Raw genomic sequence first — 19067 nt, 5'->3', positions numbered from 1 at the left:
AAATTTTTCCTGTAGAACTCTGAAAACAGGTTTCACAAATAAAAGCAAAGTTTATAAGTTCTTAAATTCTACTACCTACACAACTTACATTTTGGGGATCTTGTATGTTTGTTTTTTTCATTCTGTAATCCAATGGGAAATCAAAGCATATGATCTACTATTCCATATTAGCACCTGCATGGATCATCAGCAGGGTAGGTATTAAAGGCTACTTCAATCCACGGCACAAAACCTACCATTTGAGTTAACAGTGAAACTTTTAGCATGGAAAAAAAGCAATCCATTAGCAAAATATCTAGTTTCACCTTAATTTCAGTGTCAAGAAGAACTGCATTTTTCTGCATTTATGTGCTGAGGTTAAAAAATAAAAATTATACAAATTTTAAAATAATGCAAGACAAAAAAGAAGCAATTGAAAACAGGCTTTTTTTTTTTTTTTTTTTTACTGTTTGATGTTCTGTCCCATAGCTTTTGCTTACCCATTTTCCCACACTGCTGTGAAGGATGAGACTTGGTCTATCTGTCCTTGATCTGACTTGACGAGCAAACAAAACAGGCAGTCAGAGAGGAATCTGTCTGCCTTAGCTTTGGTTGCCATTTCAGTCAAGTACTTATTCTGGACTTTTTTGTTTCCCTTCTCCCACCATTCATTCCCATCATCCTCCTCTCCTCTGTGACCACAGTACCTCCCTGTCTCCACAGGTTTGTCACTCCTATGCATTCATATTGTTCTTAATGCAGCTTTTCCTTCCAAGGGGTGAACCATCTGCCCTTTATGACAAAGAGTAGATATATTTTTTCTTAGTCCTTAAGTGCATAGTCTTCTACTCCCCTTATCTTCAAAGTCATTCAATTTCTCCTGAATGTTTTCTGATCCTCACTTCTGATGATGTCCCAGCTATGAAACTCACTCATGATGCACGTCACTTGTGCTTCCAAGTTAAGAGATATTAATAACTGACTGGTTCCCAGAACATTATCTATGCAACTTCTTTAGTGGTTTATGACAACCAAGAAGCCCTTGTTTTATTATAATCTACTACTGTCTCCTCTTCACCTTAACCATTTTCCAAAACCTGTATTATTTTCCATTCTCCAGCTTCAATGAAATCCATTGAAAGCAAAGTTTGCTGAAGTCCAGCAGATTGAGTAGCATTCCTTCTGCTTACTTCAGAACATTATTTTGGCACAAACTCTAAAATCTAGTGAATTCTACTATGAAACTACATTTCATTGATTCCATTTTCCACAAAAGCCCCCATCCTTAACTGTTCCTCATTTCAGAGTTCCAACAAGTTCATATGATGCCAAAATACTAGAGAAATTATACACTCTATAAGCCTTCTGGTTCAGCCTCAGTAGCTGTCAAACAAAATATATGCTGGCCTTTCATTCAGTTTCAAGCAAGGCAGCAGTTTCTTCTAATATTGTCCAGACTCATCCTTTCATACATCAGACCTTCCCCATGTTCTAAGAGAGTTGTGGGAAATCAAGATGCAGAACTCAATACAGTGTGAGAAAGAAGTGGACTGGCGTATGAACACAGCGTGCACATGTAGCTGATTGGAGGAGCCTCTGCCTGAACAGGAGATGCAAGTAGCAAACAAGTTATCAGCACAGCTGCTCTGAAGGCCACTGAACAAAACAATTCTGATTAGAAGGAACTAAGGGGAGTATAAGTAAAGGGGATGCTTGTACAATAAACAATTCCGGTTCTGCTTCTGCTTGCACCATAACCAGTGACTGTGTCTTCACTTGCTGCAAATAGTGCCCAATGTCGGGCTCTCCTTACATTAAGAACCCCTGCAGGGCAATCCTTACATTAAGGATCCCAGGCAAAGACTTCACAAGAGGATTTCAGAAGTCCACTCTGGCAGCATAACCTGATTGAACCATAGGAGGATCAGGATCACACACCGCCCATGCCCACATCTTTCTGCAGGACAGAAGGTGAGTGGTCAGGAACGGAAATCATGGGGAATTCAGTCACCCAGGAACAACAAAAAAATCTTGATGTGTTACACCACATCTTGGACAATCGGTAGTGAACTGTGACTACGTTGTCTTTAGTAACTTTTCTTGATTGGATTCAAAAGAATGTGCTGGACTTCCCTCCTACTGGTACTTTTGACAGGGGAATGTGGACTAAAATAGGTGAAAAGCTCTGGGATGCAGCCACTGGAACTGATAAAAAAGCTGCACAACATCTGCCGGTGTGGCACCAGGTGTCCGAAGCCTTAGAGCAAATGTGTAAAGAGTCAAAAGAAAAGTGGCCATGGTTTTCGGCACTGGGACACTCAGATTCTAAGGAGGAGAATATTTTTCCTTTTGACCCTGGCTCTGTTGATTCTGAGCAAGGACAGAATTTATTTCCCCCCGATGATGAGTCTAGAGAGGTTAACCAGTTGGGGGACACGGACTTAGCTCTGTTCGAGCGGCGTGGCTTGAAGGAGCCCGGGACAGTTCGTGCAGCAGTGGCAGGTGCTGGAGCAGCGCGGGGTGCTGAGGCAGAAGCAGCTGCCTGCGGTCCCACTGGCCAGGAAGGGCCCCCTCAAGAAACTGGATCCCGGAGGGAAGGTGGGGGGAAGAAGGGGGAGGTGGCCAGGAGGAGCCTGGAAAACCCCAGCCTGTGCAGCGCCCTGAAGTAAAGGGTCCTGCCCACGGTCCTCGGTGCGGGGCGGTTGTGCAGAACAGCCCGGAGGCTCCCCTGAAGCTGAAGGCAGCGCAGGCCCACAGTGTAGTTGAGAGAAGCCCAGTAGCCCCCAGAGGTCCCCTGCTGCCTGCTAAAATGGTGGCCATAGACTGCGAGATGGAGGGAACACTTTCTTTTAACCTTATGCTCTTTTGTGTCAATGGAGTCCAGAATGCAGAGATCTTATTTTGATCATAGAATGCATCTTTGCCTCATGCTTTTTCAAAAAGAATTACTTCACAAGTAGAGATGTACTCTATATTGATCCAAAAAGGAAGGTTCCGTTTGCACACTTTGAAAGCATCAGATCCTGATGTTATTTATATATCTAGTAATAAAAGGGACCTGGACTGGATGATGGCAGAATCACTGACCATGCAGACTGCTCTTGCAGATTTTACTGGGCAAATCTCTGTGCATTTACCTAAACATGTATTGTTACATTATCTCAGTGATTTTCCTCTACGAGCTAAAGTTCTGTTGTCTCATGTACCTCTTACCGAAGGTATCACTGTATTTACTGATGGGTCTGGGAACACACATCATGCAGTGGTGCTCTGGAGGACAGAAACACATCATTAGAATCAGGACATTCAGATAATCAAAGGCTCACCTCAAATGGTGGAGCTTGCTGTGGTGGCTCAAGCATTTCAGTTATTTCCAACAACTAACCTTAATATTGTGTCTGATTCTCTTTATGTTACAGGTATAGTGAAGCAGATTGAAGGTTCTTTTTTGAAGGCAGTCAATAATCCTGAACTGTTTATCCACTTAAAATTGTGGTATTATGTTTCAAGGCGTTCACACATATTTTATCAATCACGTGCGATCACACACATCTTTGTCTTGACCTTTGGCAGAGGGTAATCGTATTGCAGATCATGCTACAGTAGTCTTGGCTACCCCTCAGTTATTTCAACAAGCTAAACTTTCATATCACTTTTTTCACCAAAACAGATGAGCATTGCAAAACCAATTTGAATTAACCACAGAACAAGCTCGTAACATACTCTTAGCTTGTCCCGATTGTCAGTCTCTCACCCTAGTGCCTCAAATGGGAGTCAATCCTCATGGCACCTCTCCTTTACAGATTTGGCAAACAGATGTAACTCATATTACTGAATTTGGTCATCTTAAGTATGTGCATGTCACCATAGACACATATTCTGCATTTATTTTTGCCACCACACACACAGGAGAAAAAAGTCATGAAGCTGGAACACAAAAAGTTCCACTTAAATATAAGAAAAAACTATTTCACCGTGAGGGTGACGGAGCACTGGAACAGGCTGCCCAGAGGGGTTGTGGAGTCTCCTTCTTTGGATGTCTTCAAGACCTGCCTGGACATGTTCCTATGCGACCTGATCTAGGTGAACCTGCTTCTGCAGGGAGAGTGGACTAGATGATCTCTAAAGGTCCCTCCCAACTCCTACCATTCTATGATTCTGTGATTCTATGTACATCATCACTGGTTAGCTGCTTTTGCATCTATGGGAGTCTCACAGCATAGTAAAACCAACAATGGGCCTGCATTTATATCAAGAGCCACACAACTATTTTTACAAGAATGGGGCATCTGACACACAACAGGAATTCTACACTCGCCCACTGGGCAGGCTATCATTGAATGTACCCACAAAACACTTTAAACAAATGCTGACTAAATGAAAGAGGGAGAATAAGTGGGATACGCCTTTTGAATGATTATGGAAAGCCACATTTGTGTTAAATTTTTTAAATCGTGGTCATGCAGATATGACACGTGAATCATCATTTTGGGGTTTCTTCTATGTTCTGGACACAGCCTTTAGTCCGTGTTCGAGACATGGCTACAGGACAATGGGAAGGACCCTTGCATTTAATAACTTGGAGACGGGGATATGCTTGTGTCTCCACAGGATTGGGACCAAAGTGGGTTCTGGCGCGATACGTTCGGCCACATCTGACAAAGGAGAATGTAACGCCAAGCGGAGCGACACCAGAGGAGTTCACATGAATGGGATTTTTGTCTTTACAGGAATACTGTTATGGGTAACAACAAAAGCATGGGTAGTCACACAGCCCCAACAGAATGTCTGAGTCACTTCAGCAAATGTCACAGGATAAGATATACTCTTAGTACAGCTATGTCACTAACGGTTTTTCTAGATATTGGGACTGCTCAAGCTTTAGCAACACTTAATATATTAGGATGCTGGCGTGCAAAATTCAGCAATAGTACTTCACTAGCATTAAATGGATTGTTATCTGATGTAGACTCAATCAGACATGCTACTTTGCAGAACAGAGCTGCCATAGATTTTTTTATTGCTAGCACAAGGACACAGTTGTGAGGATTTTGAAGGCATGTGTTGTATGAATTTAAGTTATCACTCAGAGTCAATACATAAGAGTATTCAGGATTTGAAGGATCTCACCAAACAACTTAAAGTGATTGGAATCCTTTTTCAGGGCTGAGCTAGTGGTCAGGACTGGGCTCTTTGATAAAGCAAATATTAATCATGGGAACTGTGTTCTTAGTGCTGTGTGCATTTACTTGTTGCTTGCCTTGTATTGCAGGATTTGTGTGCTTTATGATTGCAAGAACAATGAATCGAGTATTGCATACTCAGATACACACTGTTCTGCTTCTTCAGCAATTAAACAAAGAAGGGGGACGTGGGAAACCAAGATGCAGAACTCAATACAATGTGAGAAAGAAGTGGACTGGCGCATGAACACGGCGTGCACATATAGCTGATTGGAGGAGCCTCCACCTGAACAGGAGATGCAAATATCAACACAGATGCTCTGAAAGCCACTGAACAAAACCAATCCTGATTAGAAGGAACTAAGGGGGATATAAGTAAAGTGGACGCTTGTATAATAAACGATTTAAACGATTCCGATTCTGCTTCTGCTTGTGCCATAACTGGAGTTTCCTCTCTTTCCTCACTGACCTTGGAGTCCGCATGGTTATTTCTCTCACTCTTCCTACTCCTTGCACCACTACCAGCCAGAAGAAGAAGGGAGAGAAGAAGGAAGAAACAGGAAGAAGCCTCCTCTTCCAGCTTCTTCTTAAAAAGTGATTGTGGAGGCGTCTAATTGGCTCAGCCTCAGCAGTGGGTCTGGCTCAGAGCTGGGGAGAGCTTCGAGCAACTACTTACAGGAGCCATCTTTACAGGCCCTTCCCCCTTACCAGATAAGGCTGTCATGTCAAACAATGACATTGTCTTCACTTGCTGCAGAGGGTGATGACTACACGAGTTGGAAAGATTTGAATAAACTCAAAACTTCCACCTCACCTATATTAGTTTTTACATATCATCATTTTTTTCACTCCCAGTCATAGAATCATAGAATGCTAAGGGTTGGAAGGGACCTTTAGAGATCATCTAGTCCAAGCCCCCTGCAGAAGCAGGTTCACCTAGATCAGGTTGCATAGGAACATGTCCAGGCAGGTCTTGAAGACCTCCAAGGAAGGAGACTCCACAACCCCTCTGGGCAGCCTGTTCCAGTGCTCCATGACCCTCACAGTGAAATAGTTTTTTCTCATATTTAAATGGAACTTTTTGTGTTCCAGCTTCATCCCATTACCCCTTGTCCTGTTGCTAGCTGCAATAGAAAAAAGGGATGCCCCTACGTCCTGACACACACCAAGATATTTGGATATTTTTTTTATTTAGATATTTGTAAATGTTAATACCATCTCCCCTCAATCTCCTCTTCTCCAGACTAAACAGCCCCAGTTCCTGCAGCCTTTCTTCATATGAAAGATGTTCCAGTCCCCTGATCATTTTGGACACAGTACTCCAGATGAGGCCTCACCAGGGCAGAGTAGAGAGGGAGAAGAACCTCCCTGCCACACTCTGGCCACACTGTGGCCAGCCAACCTGCTGGCCACACTCTTCTTGATGCATCCCAGGATGCCATTGGCCTTCTTGGCCATGAGGGCACATTGCTGGCTCGTGGTTAGCTTATTATCAATCAGGACTCCCAGGGCTCTCTGCAGAGCTGCTCTTCAGCAGTTCGACCCCCAGCCTGTACTGGTGCATGGGGTTGTTCCTTCCCAGATGTAGGACTCTGCAATTGTCTTTGTTGAACCTCATGACGTTCCTCTCTGCCCAGCTCTCAAGCCTATAGTTCTGTCTATTTTCTACTCTGAAAGTTTGAGCTGTCAAACCACTAAAGCTATGCCTTAGTTTCTGAGGCATTCCCAGGTTATCTTCAATCTCTAACCTGCTCCTGCTGCCAAGAAAGCTCCATGAGGTAAAAAGTCAAATAAAAGGCCTATTTGCAGAGGCTTTATATGAATATTTATTAAATAAATTACTATGCAGTAACGGAAAAGAATGAGGTTATAGCACCTATGTAAACCACTATGTCTACATAAAAGCCTGCTACTTACACATCTCGGTTGAAACTAAGAAACAGTACGTTGGGGTTTTTTTTCCCCTAAAGGTGTTAAAACCAAGTTTAAGTTCGAACTTAGTTTTGAATAGAAAAGGCAGAATGAGAGATATGAAGCTTTCTTCTCTCTGAGAAGACACTCTGGATGATAGTCTGGAGATATCTTAGCAGTCAAAGTGAGCTTTCTTCAACATCTTTCAGACTTTTAAGTCACACTTTGATTTTTGTAATGCATTGTTCTGAGTTCACATACTCTAAGATTCCAACTACTACAAGTCAGAAGCATGGTCCATGACATGATTTTAAGGAAACATGACACAGATATGGGAGAAACCATTAATATTTGCCCTTATCCGCATGTTCTGGTCATTCATTAATTTTACACTGACTTCTTGCAACAGGAAGCAAGTAAAGTGTTCTTTCAGAGTGCTGTGACATAGTAAAGCCTCTGGTCTAACTAAATTGCAGCGTGACTCAATACGGAGACAATTAAGAATTGCAAGATCAATGTAGGATTACACAGGAATATCTCCACATATAATTTCAACAACAGATTGTTGTAAGATTGTTATATTTATAAGCATTAACTTAAAAAGTTACAAATAATTAGTCTTACCTAAAAATAGATAACTTTCTATAGCTTTTAAAAAATTGTTAACTTCAATTAGAAATTTATGGGATTTTTTTTCAAAATAGAAATATTATATTCAGTGTACCTGAGAGACTTAGTTCTACCATAGTTACTCAGTGTATCAGCACTTAAAGTTTATCTTTCTAAATTAAACACCATCCACCATTTTTCAATATAACCAATTCAGAAAAATCATCACACTTCAGAAGAGGTGACATGCAACAGCATATAAAAACTATTCTTTCAATGACATTATTAAGGCTCACATCACTTTATACAAGATTAAATGAAGAGCACAACCCTTCACCTCCAGCTATGTGCATGAACAAATTTACACACCATAGAAATTGGAAGTTCCTAGTAGGCTGAAGGTGATTATGATATTCAATGAGCTTGCAAGGAACTTTATTTTAAGACACTTTTCAGATGTTTCCTGTGAAGCAGTAGAGCAAGCTAATTAACATACAAAGAAATTATCTTGAATTTTATCATACAGCAAAACCTATTTGATATTAGTCTGTCTGTCACCCTCCCCAGTGCACAATATACACCAAGCTTACAGGCAAGATAGTATCAAGGCTTATTAAAACAATAACCTTGTCAGCAGGCATTTCTGGGTTTGGTTGCTTTAAAAAAAATGTTGTCAAACTACTTTTTTTTTTTTTTTTAATTTTGAGTTTTTGCTTGCTGGCCCTCACCATCAAACAGATTCTGGAGGAAAATTTCAACCACAGCAAGCTAGCTGCTCCCAACAACAGATGATAACAGGGAAAAAAGGCTATCTTCTCCAAGTTTAAAATGTCTTCCTTTTCAAAGCAGCTCAAGCTTTGAACAGTTTTGCAGCAGTGGCTAAAATAATAAGAAACTGAAGAAAGAGAAAGTGTGATCTCATGGTTATTAAAACTACAATTAATTTCCTTAATTTAGTATTTATACCCTCTACTGGAGCACTGCAGGGTCTGGTTAAACATTGCCACCTATCCCAAGGTGGCACAGAGTTGTCCAGTTCCTGTTTTTTCAGGATGCCATCCAGCAGGCTGTAGTCTGACCTAGAGCTAAACACCAATGAAGAGGAACAAAAATGCTGAACGCTTTTGAAAAGGCAATTCAGATTAAAGACATCTTAATTTGGCTACCTAATAGAGGTAGAGCAAGTCATAGTATTTCTACCAACCACTCCCCTCCATGGGTTGGGAATAAAGCCCAGGAAAGTAAGGAGACTGAAAATATATCCAAATATTTCACAGTGTAATAGTAAATAAGACCACAAAAATCCCACAATAAAACTAATTGTTTGATCTTATGTTCAAAGTAATCCAATATTGGACAGCTTCTGTCTGAATCATCCCAGGTAGCTGACCTCTAAGGGAACATGGTCAATTTGTTCACCAGGATATCAAAACTGCTCTGCAATTGTTGAAGATCGCTTTCCTCAAAGATTTCTCTGCAAATACTCAAACACATACTCTAAGACATTTAAAGATTCGGTAAAGAAGTCACTATTGTGAATGGCATAACATAATATATTTTCATGCCTTCAGAGGAGTTCAGCATTTGGTACCTTATTTCACTTGCAAGAAAAATATATTTTTCACAGAATAGTATATACAGTTTATACTATCACACTGAATCACCAACAGCAATTGACACCAATACACTGTAAAAGGTTAATTTCTAGATTGTTAATCTTCTATTTATGGAAATATTTTAGATTCATTTATTATGTTATTATATTTCTGTTTCCTAAATAACCTGATGAGCTCCTTTGCTGGGACCTGTGGAGAAAAAATGAGGGAGCATGGACATGGATCCCGGGGTATAATGTTAGGCCTGATGGGGCAAGGCAATCTGAGTTCTAGTTATATGAATTTAATGCACAATCAAGACCAGAGTCAGAGCCATGGTTAAAGCAGTTGCTGTCACGTAGTCAACATAGACAGCAGGCCGCTTTCTGCTCCTTCAAGGTCAGGCTGTTTCTCAGCTAACGAGCTAACAGCTCAAGGTGGAAAACAACTTCGGAGAAAAACAAGATGGGAAAATGTGAGGGAGCTTGCTTATCGCAGAAACCGCAAGTAGGATGAACATGAGAATGTAATCTATTAGCTGCTGTTGCTGAGCTAGCTCTGAAGCTGCTGTGTATATAAGTTAGAGCCTGCTCTCAATAAAGAAGAAGATTTCTGCTATCACTCACATTGAGTAGGACTGATTTCTTCCCACTCAGCTGAGAATCGGACCCTGGGTTGATCGCCGCATGAAGTAGGCTTGGAGCTGGTTTTTCAGGCTTCAAGCCTGGGTTTTTCAGACTTAGAGCCTGGTTCATTTTTCAGGCTTTGAGCCTGGTTTCAGGCTTCGAGCCTGGTTTTCAGACTTTGAGTCTGTTTTTTCAGGTCAAGAGCCGAAAACTTTGCGGCATATAGCGCCCGAACAGGGACCATCACTGGGTGTTACCGGGTAAAGAGCCTGCCTGCGGGGAGCTGAGACTTGAAAATCCGGAGGCAGAGGCAGTCGTTGGAGGAGGAAGCCTGCCGGATCCCAAGCAGAGGTTGCTGTACCTGGGGGAGTGACTACAGGTTGCGGTGAGATGAGAAGCCGGCAACATGGATAAGGAGGTAGCACTCTCACTTTTACATCGCTTTTTAGAAAAGCGGGGGGTGGACTTTAAACTGACCAATTTGTCTGGTCTACTTGTACATAGTAATTGTAAAGGCTTTTTTAAGGACTCTGAGAAATATTTTGATGAGGAGGAGTGGAGAGCATATGGGACTTGTCTTTGGGACTTGGTTATAGACGAAGATAAGACTGCTCGGAAACTGATAAAACCATGGAGAGAAGTAATTAACTGTTTGAAAAAGTATAAGTTGGAAAAGGATTTGGCCGCTGCTGTAACTCAGAGGCTTGATATGCCTGAGACTGTAGCTGAGCCAACAGCTGGACTGTTTGGTATCAGGACTAATTATATCTCACCTCCCTTTTCTGGTGAGTGGCGAGAAATTGGAAACCTTCTCTGGGAAGCCACTATTAGTGGTGATAAGGACAACAGTAAGATCAGTAAAGATCTAGGTCTCGTTTGGAGAGACGTGATAAATACTTTAAAAGAAATGCCTGCAGCCCAGGCGTTGACCGTTGCACCGAGGCCGAAGGAGACAGACAAGGGAACGGACAGGTTCCTGCAGGAAGTATTAAAGAAACTGGAGCGACAAGAGACCATGGAAACACAGCCTGTCGCCACTGAAAGCCAGCCCGGTGCGCAGCCCGTCGCTGAGCGGGGCGTGCTGAGAAAAAAAAAAAAAAAAAAGTTATTTTATACACAAGAGTTTTTACAAAGTCAGAGAGGCGAAGGGGCTTCGGAGCAGAGCCCCAGCGGGAGAGCTGCTTCCCATTCGAGCCCAGCCCGCCGAGTTAGCCCTGGGACGACTTGCAGGGATTTGGCCAAGTGGGCGGAGTCGGGCGGGGGTGCAGCGCAGGACGATCAGAGGAGTGGGGGAGCGCGACCCCGTGTTAGACTGGGCACCATCGGGCACGCGAGGGGAGACAAAGAAAACACAGGAGAGACTAATACCGACTGCGCCGCCGGCGCCGGGGACGGCACGGGGTGAGCCAGACGCCCTCTGCCCCTTCCATCCGCAGCCGCCGCCGGGCAGCCGCTTCCAGCGCCCGGTCAGTGTCTCCGGAGCTCCCGCACACACCGCGCGCTGACACCGCCGGCCCCAGCCCTCACGGACCGCTGGGCTCGTCCTTTCCATCCTCAATCCCTTGCCTCAAAGACTGTAAAAACTGTTGGTCGTGATGTCATGCATTTTGCTGTAAATGTGATGATGAATACTGGTTTTCTTACAGTGGAAACTTTCTAAGGTGTTTTAGGTGTCAGGAACAGAACATTTTGACATTGAGAAGCTAAAAGGTGGTTTGTGTTTTAGACTCATTGGTGAAGGATTTTTTTTTTATCAGGAGTAAAAAAAAAAAAATGGATTTTGTCATACTGTTGATGATTCAAATGATTGTGGGAAATGGTTTTAGGCAATTTCAAAAAACCAAGAAAAACATGTGGCTTACACTGGCCAAAGTAATCAATCAGTCTACAATATGTTTATCAATGGCCACTCCAGATCATCCTTTTTCTACCCGTTTGGTGGGAGTTCCATCAGATGTGGCACAATGGCCTGTACCAAATGCATTAAAAACAAATCCCTTAGTTAAGGGTAATGGCAAAGTTGACAGTTGGGATTTGATCATTTCATGGTTGCCAATAATGACAACAGAGCCACAGGAGTTAGAATTATTGGGATCTATAAAGATGGATTTTTGTGTTGTGTTTAATTTTACCAGCAATACCAAAACATTTGGGACAGAATGTGGATCCCATCCTGGGCGTGTATAAGAACACAACATCTTGGTGCAATTATACTTCACCAAAAAGATCCAGGTCTAGTCTTGTGCCTATGCAGTTACCAAAGGGAATGTTTCTGATCTGTGGGGACCAGGCATGGCCTGGGATACCCTCGAGATTACAGGGGGGACCATGCAGTTTGGGACAACTGATGATCTTGATGCCTAATCACACAATGATTTAGAAACATCATTGTCCAAAACAATTTGTGCATGCATTTACTGGTGAATGTGATGACCATGTTACCTTTGGTCTTCCTCAGCAATAGTAGCAACTAGTATATTTGCTCCAGGTGTAAGAGTATTTGCTTTATTAACTCAGCTATGCAAATTAGGATGCTGGCTTAGCAAACAAAGTAACCAAACCTCAATGACATTAGAAAGCTTGATTAGTGATGTAAATAGTATTAGACATGCACTTGCGTATCATTGTATGCATGATATCCTCATTGCTCAGGAGGAGGCATTTACTGTAGATCAAGAGAGAGATCTAGAAACCATGTTATTTAGGGAAACTAACTTTGTTTGTTCCTCGACAGCAGGACTGGTTAAAAATTACCAAGTTATGGAAAACAAGAAACACCCACAACTTAAAAGGAGATTGTGATGGTAAAGTACAATTGTGGTCCATTACGGCGAATGTATTTGCTTCAGCATTTGTACCTGGGTTGGCTGCAGCCCAGGCCTTACGGCAGTTGGAAAAATTAGTGTGTTGGTCAGAGCAGCAAGCTAATGTTACTACTGATGTTATTGAAAAATTGCTAGCAGACCAGAAAAGCCTTAGACATGCCTTATTGCAAGATCGTGCAGCTATTGATTTTTTGGTATTGGCACAAGGGCATGGATGTCAAGACTTTGAAGGCATGTGTTGTTTTAATCTTTCTGATCATAGTGAATATATTCACAAAGCTTTGGCATATTTAAAGGCTCACGCTAGGAATATTACGGTGGGTTATAACCCTTTTGATAATTGGCTTCAATTAGCTTTTGGGGGGTTGTCACCTTGGTTGACTATGTTAATCAAAGAAGGGTTAAGATGGATTTTGGTTATTTTGCTTTTGCTTGTAATGTTTAGAATAGTATATAGTTGTATTATGAAGGCAGTGCATAAATTGACTGACTCAGTCTTGATTGTGCAAAAACCAAACGGGGGAATTGTGGAGAAAAAATGAGGGAGCATGGACATGGATCCCGGGGTATAATGTTAGGCCTGATGGGGCAAGGCAATCTGAGTTCTAGTTATATGAATTTAATGCACAATCAAGACCAGAGTCAGAGCCATGGTTAAAGCAGTTGCTGTCACGTAGCCAACATAGACAGCAGGCCGCTTTCTGCTCCTTCAAGGTCAGGCTGTTTCTCAGCTAACGAGCTAACAGCTCAAGGTGGAAAACAACTTCGGAGAAAAACAAGATGGGAAAATGTGAGGGAGCTTGCTTATCGCAGAAACCGCAAGTAGGATGAACATGAGAATGTAATCTATTAGCTGCTGTTGCTGAGCTAGCTCTGAAGCTGCTGTGTATATAAGTTAGAGCCTGCTCTCAATAAAGAAGAAGATTTCTGCTATCACTCACATTGAGTAGGACTGATTTCTTCCCACTCAGCTGAGAATTGGACCCTGGGTTGATCGCCGCATGAAGTAGGCTTGGAGCTGGTTTTTCAGGCTTCGAGCCTGGGTTTTTCAGACTTAGAGCCTGGTTCATTTTTCAGGCTTCGAGCCTGGTTTCAGGCTTCGAGCCTGGTTTTCAGACTTTGAGTCTGTTTTTTTCAGGCCAAGAGCCGAAAACTTCGCGGCAGGGACCCAGGACTGATTCATCGTGCCCTCATAAAATGAAGTCAGAGTTACCACTATAACTCGTAATAATCACTATTATAATTCAGTACAGGGATGAACTCATCCTATTAAAAAAAATATACAATTTTACATACTAAGACCCTATTAGGCAGCATGGCTCAGAGAACATTCCCCATGCTGCCCCCAATGAATGTAGGGGAGATTGTTACCATGCATTTTCAGAGATCAGTGCAAGTAATTGAGCCATGGAAACAAAATAACACCTGTTTCACTGAATCTTTTTTTTAACGTTCTCCTTCCAACAGGCAAAACAAAAGACAGATCAAATATCCCAATTAAAACCTAAAGATGATCAGAGAAAGCCTACACAAGAAAACATGGGCTAACATGTTTATTATTATCACTGGCCTTGGGTTAGTTTACAGTTAAGTTTAGAAAAACAGTACAATTATGAGCAGTAAGGAGAAGGAAAAGATAGCAACTGAAAATTGTCCTCAATGAAAGTCAGCCCTTGAAGTAGGGGCACTGCAGAAAAAAAGAGATAATAGGAGCAGCACTAAAAAATTACAAGCAGCTAATGGCAGTAATTTCTTTCTTGCACAGAAAATGATGCACATTCTTAAAATTTAGACCTCACTATTAGGACTTGTTCTATGCTCTAATTACCTTTGGAAACAAAAAGCCAATAAGCCTATGTATAACATAAGAACAATTAAGCATCACTCAGGACTTGTTCACCTTTAAAGACAAAGGTCGCCCTGTCACGGTTTGACATGACAGCCTTTTCTGGTAAGGGGGAAGGGGCTGTAAAGATGGCTCCTGTAAGTAGTTGCTCGAAACTCTCCCCAGCTCTGAACCAGACCTACTGTTGGGGCTGAGCCAATTAGATGCCTCCATGATCACTTTTTAAGAAGAAGCCAGAAGAGGAGGCTTCTTCCTGTTTCTTTTTCCTGTTTCTTCCTTCTTCTACTCCTTCTTCTTTTCCAGCTGGTGCTGGTGCAAAGAGTAGAAAGAGTAAGAAAAACAACCATGCAGACTCCAAGATCAGTGAGGGAAGAGAGGAGGAGATGTGCTGGAGCAGAGACTCCCATACATTCTATGGAGAGGACTGGTGAAACTGAGATTTGTTTGCATTTTGTTAAAGACGCCGCATAAAGGGCAGAGACCCATTTTGCTAAAACAGACCCCGGACCAGAGGCAAACTCATTTTGCTAAAAATCCTGTGCCAGAAGCAGTGACTCACTTTGTTAAAGGCCCCACGCCAGGGGAAGTGACTATCGCCGGAGGAGGCCATGTACCGTGGAAGGGACCCAATATTCACAGAAGCTGTAACTGTGAGGAAGAACCCACAATAAATAAGCTCATTAAAATTATGCCCAGAAGACGCCATGTCCCAAGAGAGGGACCCTGTATCTGCAGAAGCTGCAACCGTGGAGAAGAATCCACGCCAGAGATATTCGTTAAGGACTGCATCCCATGGGACGCACCCTGTATCAGCAGAAGCCATAGCTGCTGGGAAGAACTCACACCAGAGATGTTTGTTAAGGACTGTGTCCCAGGGGAGGAACCTTGTATCAGAGCAGAGGAAGAATGCTAGCAGTCATCCTCATTTGAGAAGAGAGAAGCGGCAGACCCCATCTGTGAGAGACTGACCACATCCCCCATTCCCTGCCCCCCTGAGCTGTTGAGGAGGGAGGAGGTAGAGATATTGGGAGCAGTGAGCTGGTCCCGGGAAGAAAGGAAGGATGGAGGAGGGAGATCTTAAAGTGCTGGTTGTAATTTTCTCATCATCCTACTCCCTTTTTACTTTTATTCTATTTTGTTTCTTGTAGGTAGTAGAATAAACTTTCCTACTTTCCTCTCTGAGTACTGGAGTCTGTTTTGCCCGGAACCATAATTGGCAGTGAGCCCTCCCTGCCCTTGTCTCAATCCACAAAAAACTTGGTTATCTTTTTCCTTCCATTTCGCTGGGGCCTCTGCCATCATAACAAGGGTGGGAGTGAATGGGGGCGCACTGAGCAAAAGACTGATGTGCTGCTTCTGTGCTAGCTGGGCCAAACCACAACACTCTCTAAAAAAAAATCCTTAAAAAAAAAGCGCACAGAATTAAACTAAGTCTACTCTCACTGGAAACTCTCTGGCATTTATCTTACTGTCAAACCAAAAAACAAACTTCAAAGGGCTGTCTGTTTGCCCCGTGGGTACACCTATACTAAAAAAGCTTTTGTAGTTAAACTTAACAGTCTATTAGAGTGTTGGCTACTTGGCTTTTTTAATCTTGGCTAGAAAAAGAGTAGTTCTTGCTTGCTTTTTTCCCATGAAGGATAAATTCATCAAAACAGAATATTACCTTGCTGCTGCTGCTTCTGTGAAAGAAGTAATTTCATGCCAGAGTTTAAGAAAACATTTTGTAACTGGTAAATGCTCTAGGGGGTTATATGCACTAAAGGAATTTTACTGACAAAAAGAAGGTGTGAAGAAAACAGGAGCTGAGATACTCACATTCAAAATTCCCACTCTGCTCAGACTTTCATAGACTTTGGAAGCATGACTGAGCTTTTTGGCAGGACAGCAGCATCCCCTACTATAGAATCATAGAATGGTAGGAGTTGGAAGGGACCTTTAGAGATCAATTAAAGAGTCCAACCTCCTTGCAGAAGCAGGTCCACCTAGGTCAGGTTGCATAGGAACATGTCCAGGTGGGTCTTGAAGACCTTCAAAGAAGGAGACTCCACAAGCTCCCTGGGTAGCCTGTTCCAGTGCTCCTTCACCCTCACAGTAAAATACTTTTTTCTTATATTTAAATGGGACCTTTTGTGTTCCAGCTTCATCCCATTACCTCTTGTCCAGTCACTAGATACAGCAGAAAAAAGGGATGCCCCAACCTCCTGACACCCACCATTTATATACTTGTAAATATTAATGAGATCCCCCCTCAGTCTCCTCTTCTCTAGACTGTATCTCATAGTACACCGAATAAATAATACTGAAAAAAATCACAATGTCAATTTACTATGGTATTAGGCCTTACACAAATAGGTCACTACTAGGAGAGTCACTTAAAAAATGCTCCGTGTGTAGGTACAGTTTCTCAGATAACTTTGATTACAATAAGATAACAACAGTTATGACAAATTGGAAATACAGTTCATACAAGCAGAGCAGTTTGATTTAAAAGGAAAATCAGATGTAGAGCCTTACATATCCGTAGACAAAGTGAAAGGATACTCTTAGATTATCACTCTGCAGATACAGGGAGGACATTATAAAGGACATCGTAGCAAAGACAGACAAGCCATTCAGAAAGAGGACTTCTTATTCTTGACAATCAACAAAAAGTATTTTCCAGGTCACCTTTGCTGTAAGTTGAGCATTCACTTTATAGCACAGGCAAGATGGTCAGGAAGAGAATCCCTACCATCTTTAAACTAGAAAAGATCATGTATATTTCTGGAGGTTGCTACATACCTCAAACTGATTCCAAAGAACACTGTGTTGTCTCAGCACCATTGTAATCTTCTGAATTTAGTAATCTGTCTCATTATCACTGTGAACATACTTTAACCTTGATACAGAACATCTGTATTCACTGCCACTCACACTCCAGCTATAGGCATCGCACACCAGACCCACAGCACATAACAACCTCCCAGGAAATTACCTGAGGTGCTGATTAAAATCTAAACCAAGAATTTCTGCTGAGAATGCTGTGCTGGTTTTGCATTTATCCTACATTCAGTATCAACATTTTTAATGCACTGTTCCCTAGATCAAATAAGTTTATATTACTAAATATAGTCATTCTCTCCCCCTCAAGCTCGGCTCCAGAAGAATTAGATTTTTCTCCATCACTATTAATAAGGATTCTGCTAGTCATTTCTGGTGTCACCCATGCAAGTCTACTACCGTCAAATCAAGACATGCATGGAAATTTATTTCTTCAGTTTGTATAAAATTAAGCAATTGGAAGTTGTACAAACTGAAGATGGACAAACTTAAAGTCTAATGTACATTTTTGCCAATGTTGTACAATTGCCAAAAAAGTGTGGCATTACTCTTGGTCATGCTAAATCCTGACTGTGTAGGCTTTTAGGGAATATTAATCTGTGTAAGGCACACAAACCAAAACCCAGTTTGTACCCAACTACATACTTTAACAATGTAGCATTTATCAACTTTTTTTTTCAAGGGAACTAGACTGACATAACTCTTTTGAATGTATTTAGTCTGCTCTTACTGGATCAAAACAGTTCTTCATTTGTTTTAAATATAGCAGTGCTGAAATCTGCCTCATAGTTATAAGAGAATGAAAAGAAAGAAAGAAAAAGATAAATTTCCTATGCCTGTCCTGCCTGCAGCTGTAAAACCATTTTTTTATTTGTTTCACTTTGGTTGTACAGAAGTAGTCCTGTTACCAAACAGAAGTTATTTCTCTAGACATAAATGACTATTTTTCTAAGCCTGTATTGAAATCAACAAACTCTAAGCTATGGCTTGCCTGGTAAGTTTTTTGTTTCAATTTTGCAGTTGTTTGGCATCACTGCTAACCATGCTGGAAGGTGGCCTAAAATTTCAAACATTTATTCCTACCACTTTCCCACATTAAAAAGACAGAATTCTAGAATTACTGATGAGCAGGTTAGTCTTGTATCTTCCCTAGAAATTGTGTTAAAGAGTTTCTTAACGGGGTTTTAGGCAACAGCAGCAGCAAAATCTGAAGGATGAAGGCTCAGATCATTACAGAGAAGGGGGTAACCTCAAAAGTCAGGTTTTGATCTAGGGCAGTATTTGTGAAGTCTTTCCACTACACTCCTCTTTCAAAAGCTTTTTTTATGATAATCATGAAGGTCAGAAGACTCCTGGATATATGTGAAGAGGGACAAAAAGCATCCTACCTGAAACTACTTGAAGCAGTTTACTTTATCTGAGCAATTGCTTAACATCTTCCTACAGCATGGCATGTTAAAATACTATCAAGCACATTTCAAAATGTAAATAAGGTCGATTGCAACACATATTGACCTTGTAAGACTTGTTCTTAATTACTATTGTTATTATTTAGACTATCACAGCAAATGAAGTTTTGTCTAATCCCTTTTGGCTTTTTTTCTAGCCTTAAGAAATCATAGAAACATGAACTTCAGGTTTTTACTCAGCTAACTAAGTTGCCTTAATGA

The 19067-nt window shown here is 41.7% G+C and overlaps 1 protein-coding gene across 3 annotated transcripts in view; it reads right to left on the bottom strand.

Moving 5' to 3' along the window:
- LOC133628481 (methyl-CpG-binding domain protein 2-like) overlaps nucleotides 1–19067 on the bottom strand; it is a 129942-nt gene that overhangs the window by 108202 nt on the left and 2673 nt on the right. The window contains exon 2 of one of the 3 annotated variants that reach the window (XM_062016691.1): nucleotides 3186–3249. The exons of the other annotated variants lie outside the window; for them this stretch is intronic. Within the exon in view, the coding sequence (XP_061872675.1) occupies nucleotides 3186–3249 (64 nt within the window). The remainder of the gene's footprint in view (nucleotides 1–3185; nucleotides 3250–19067) is intronic. 3 annotated transcript variants of the gene reach the window in all.

The sequence above is a fragment of the Colius striatus genome, chromosome W, assembly GCF_028858725.1.
Source record: "Colius striatus isolate bColStr4 chromosome W, bColStr4.1.hap1, whole genome shotgun sequence".
NCBI lineage: Eukaryota > Metazoa > Chordata > Aves > Coliiformes > Coliidae > Colius > Colius striatus.
The sequence above is the reverse complement of the archived record's forward strand: the minus strand, read 5'-3'. Positions and strand labels throughout refer to the sequence as shown.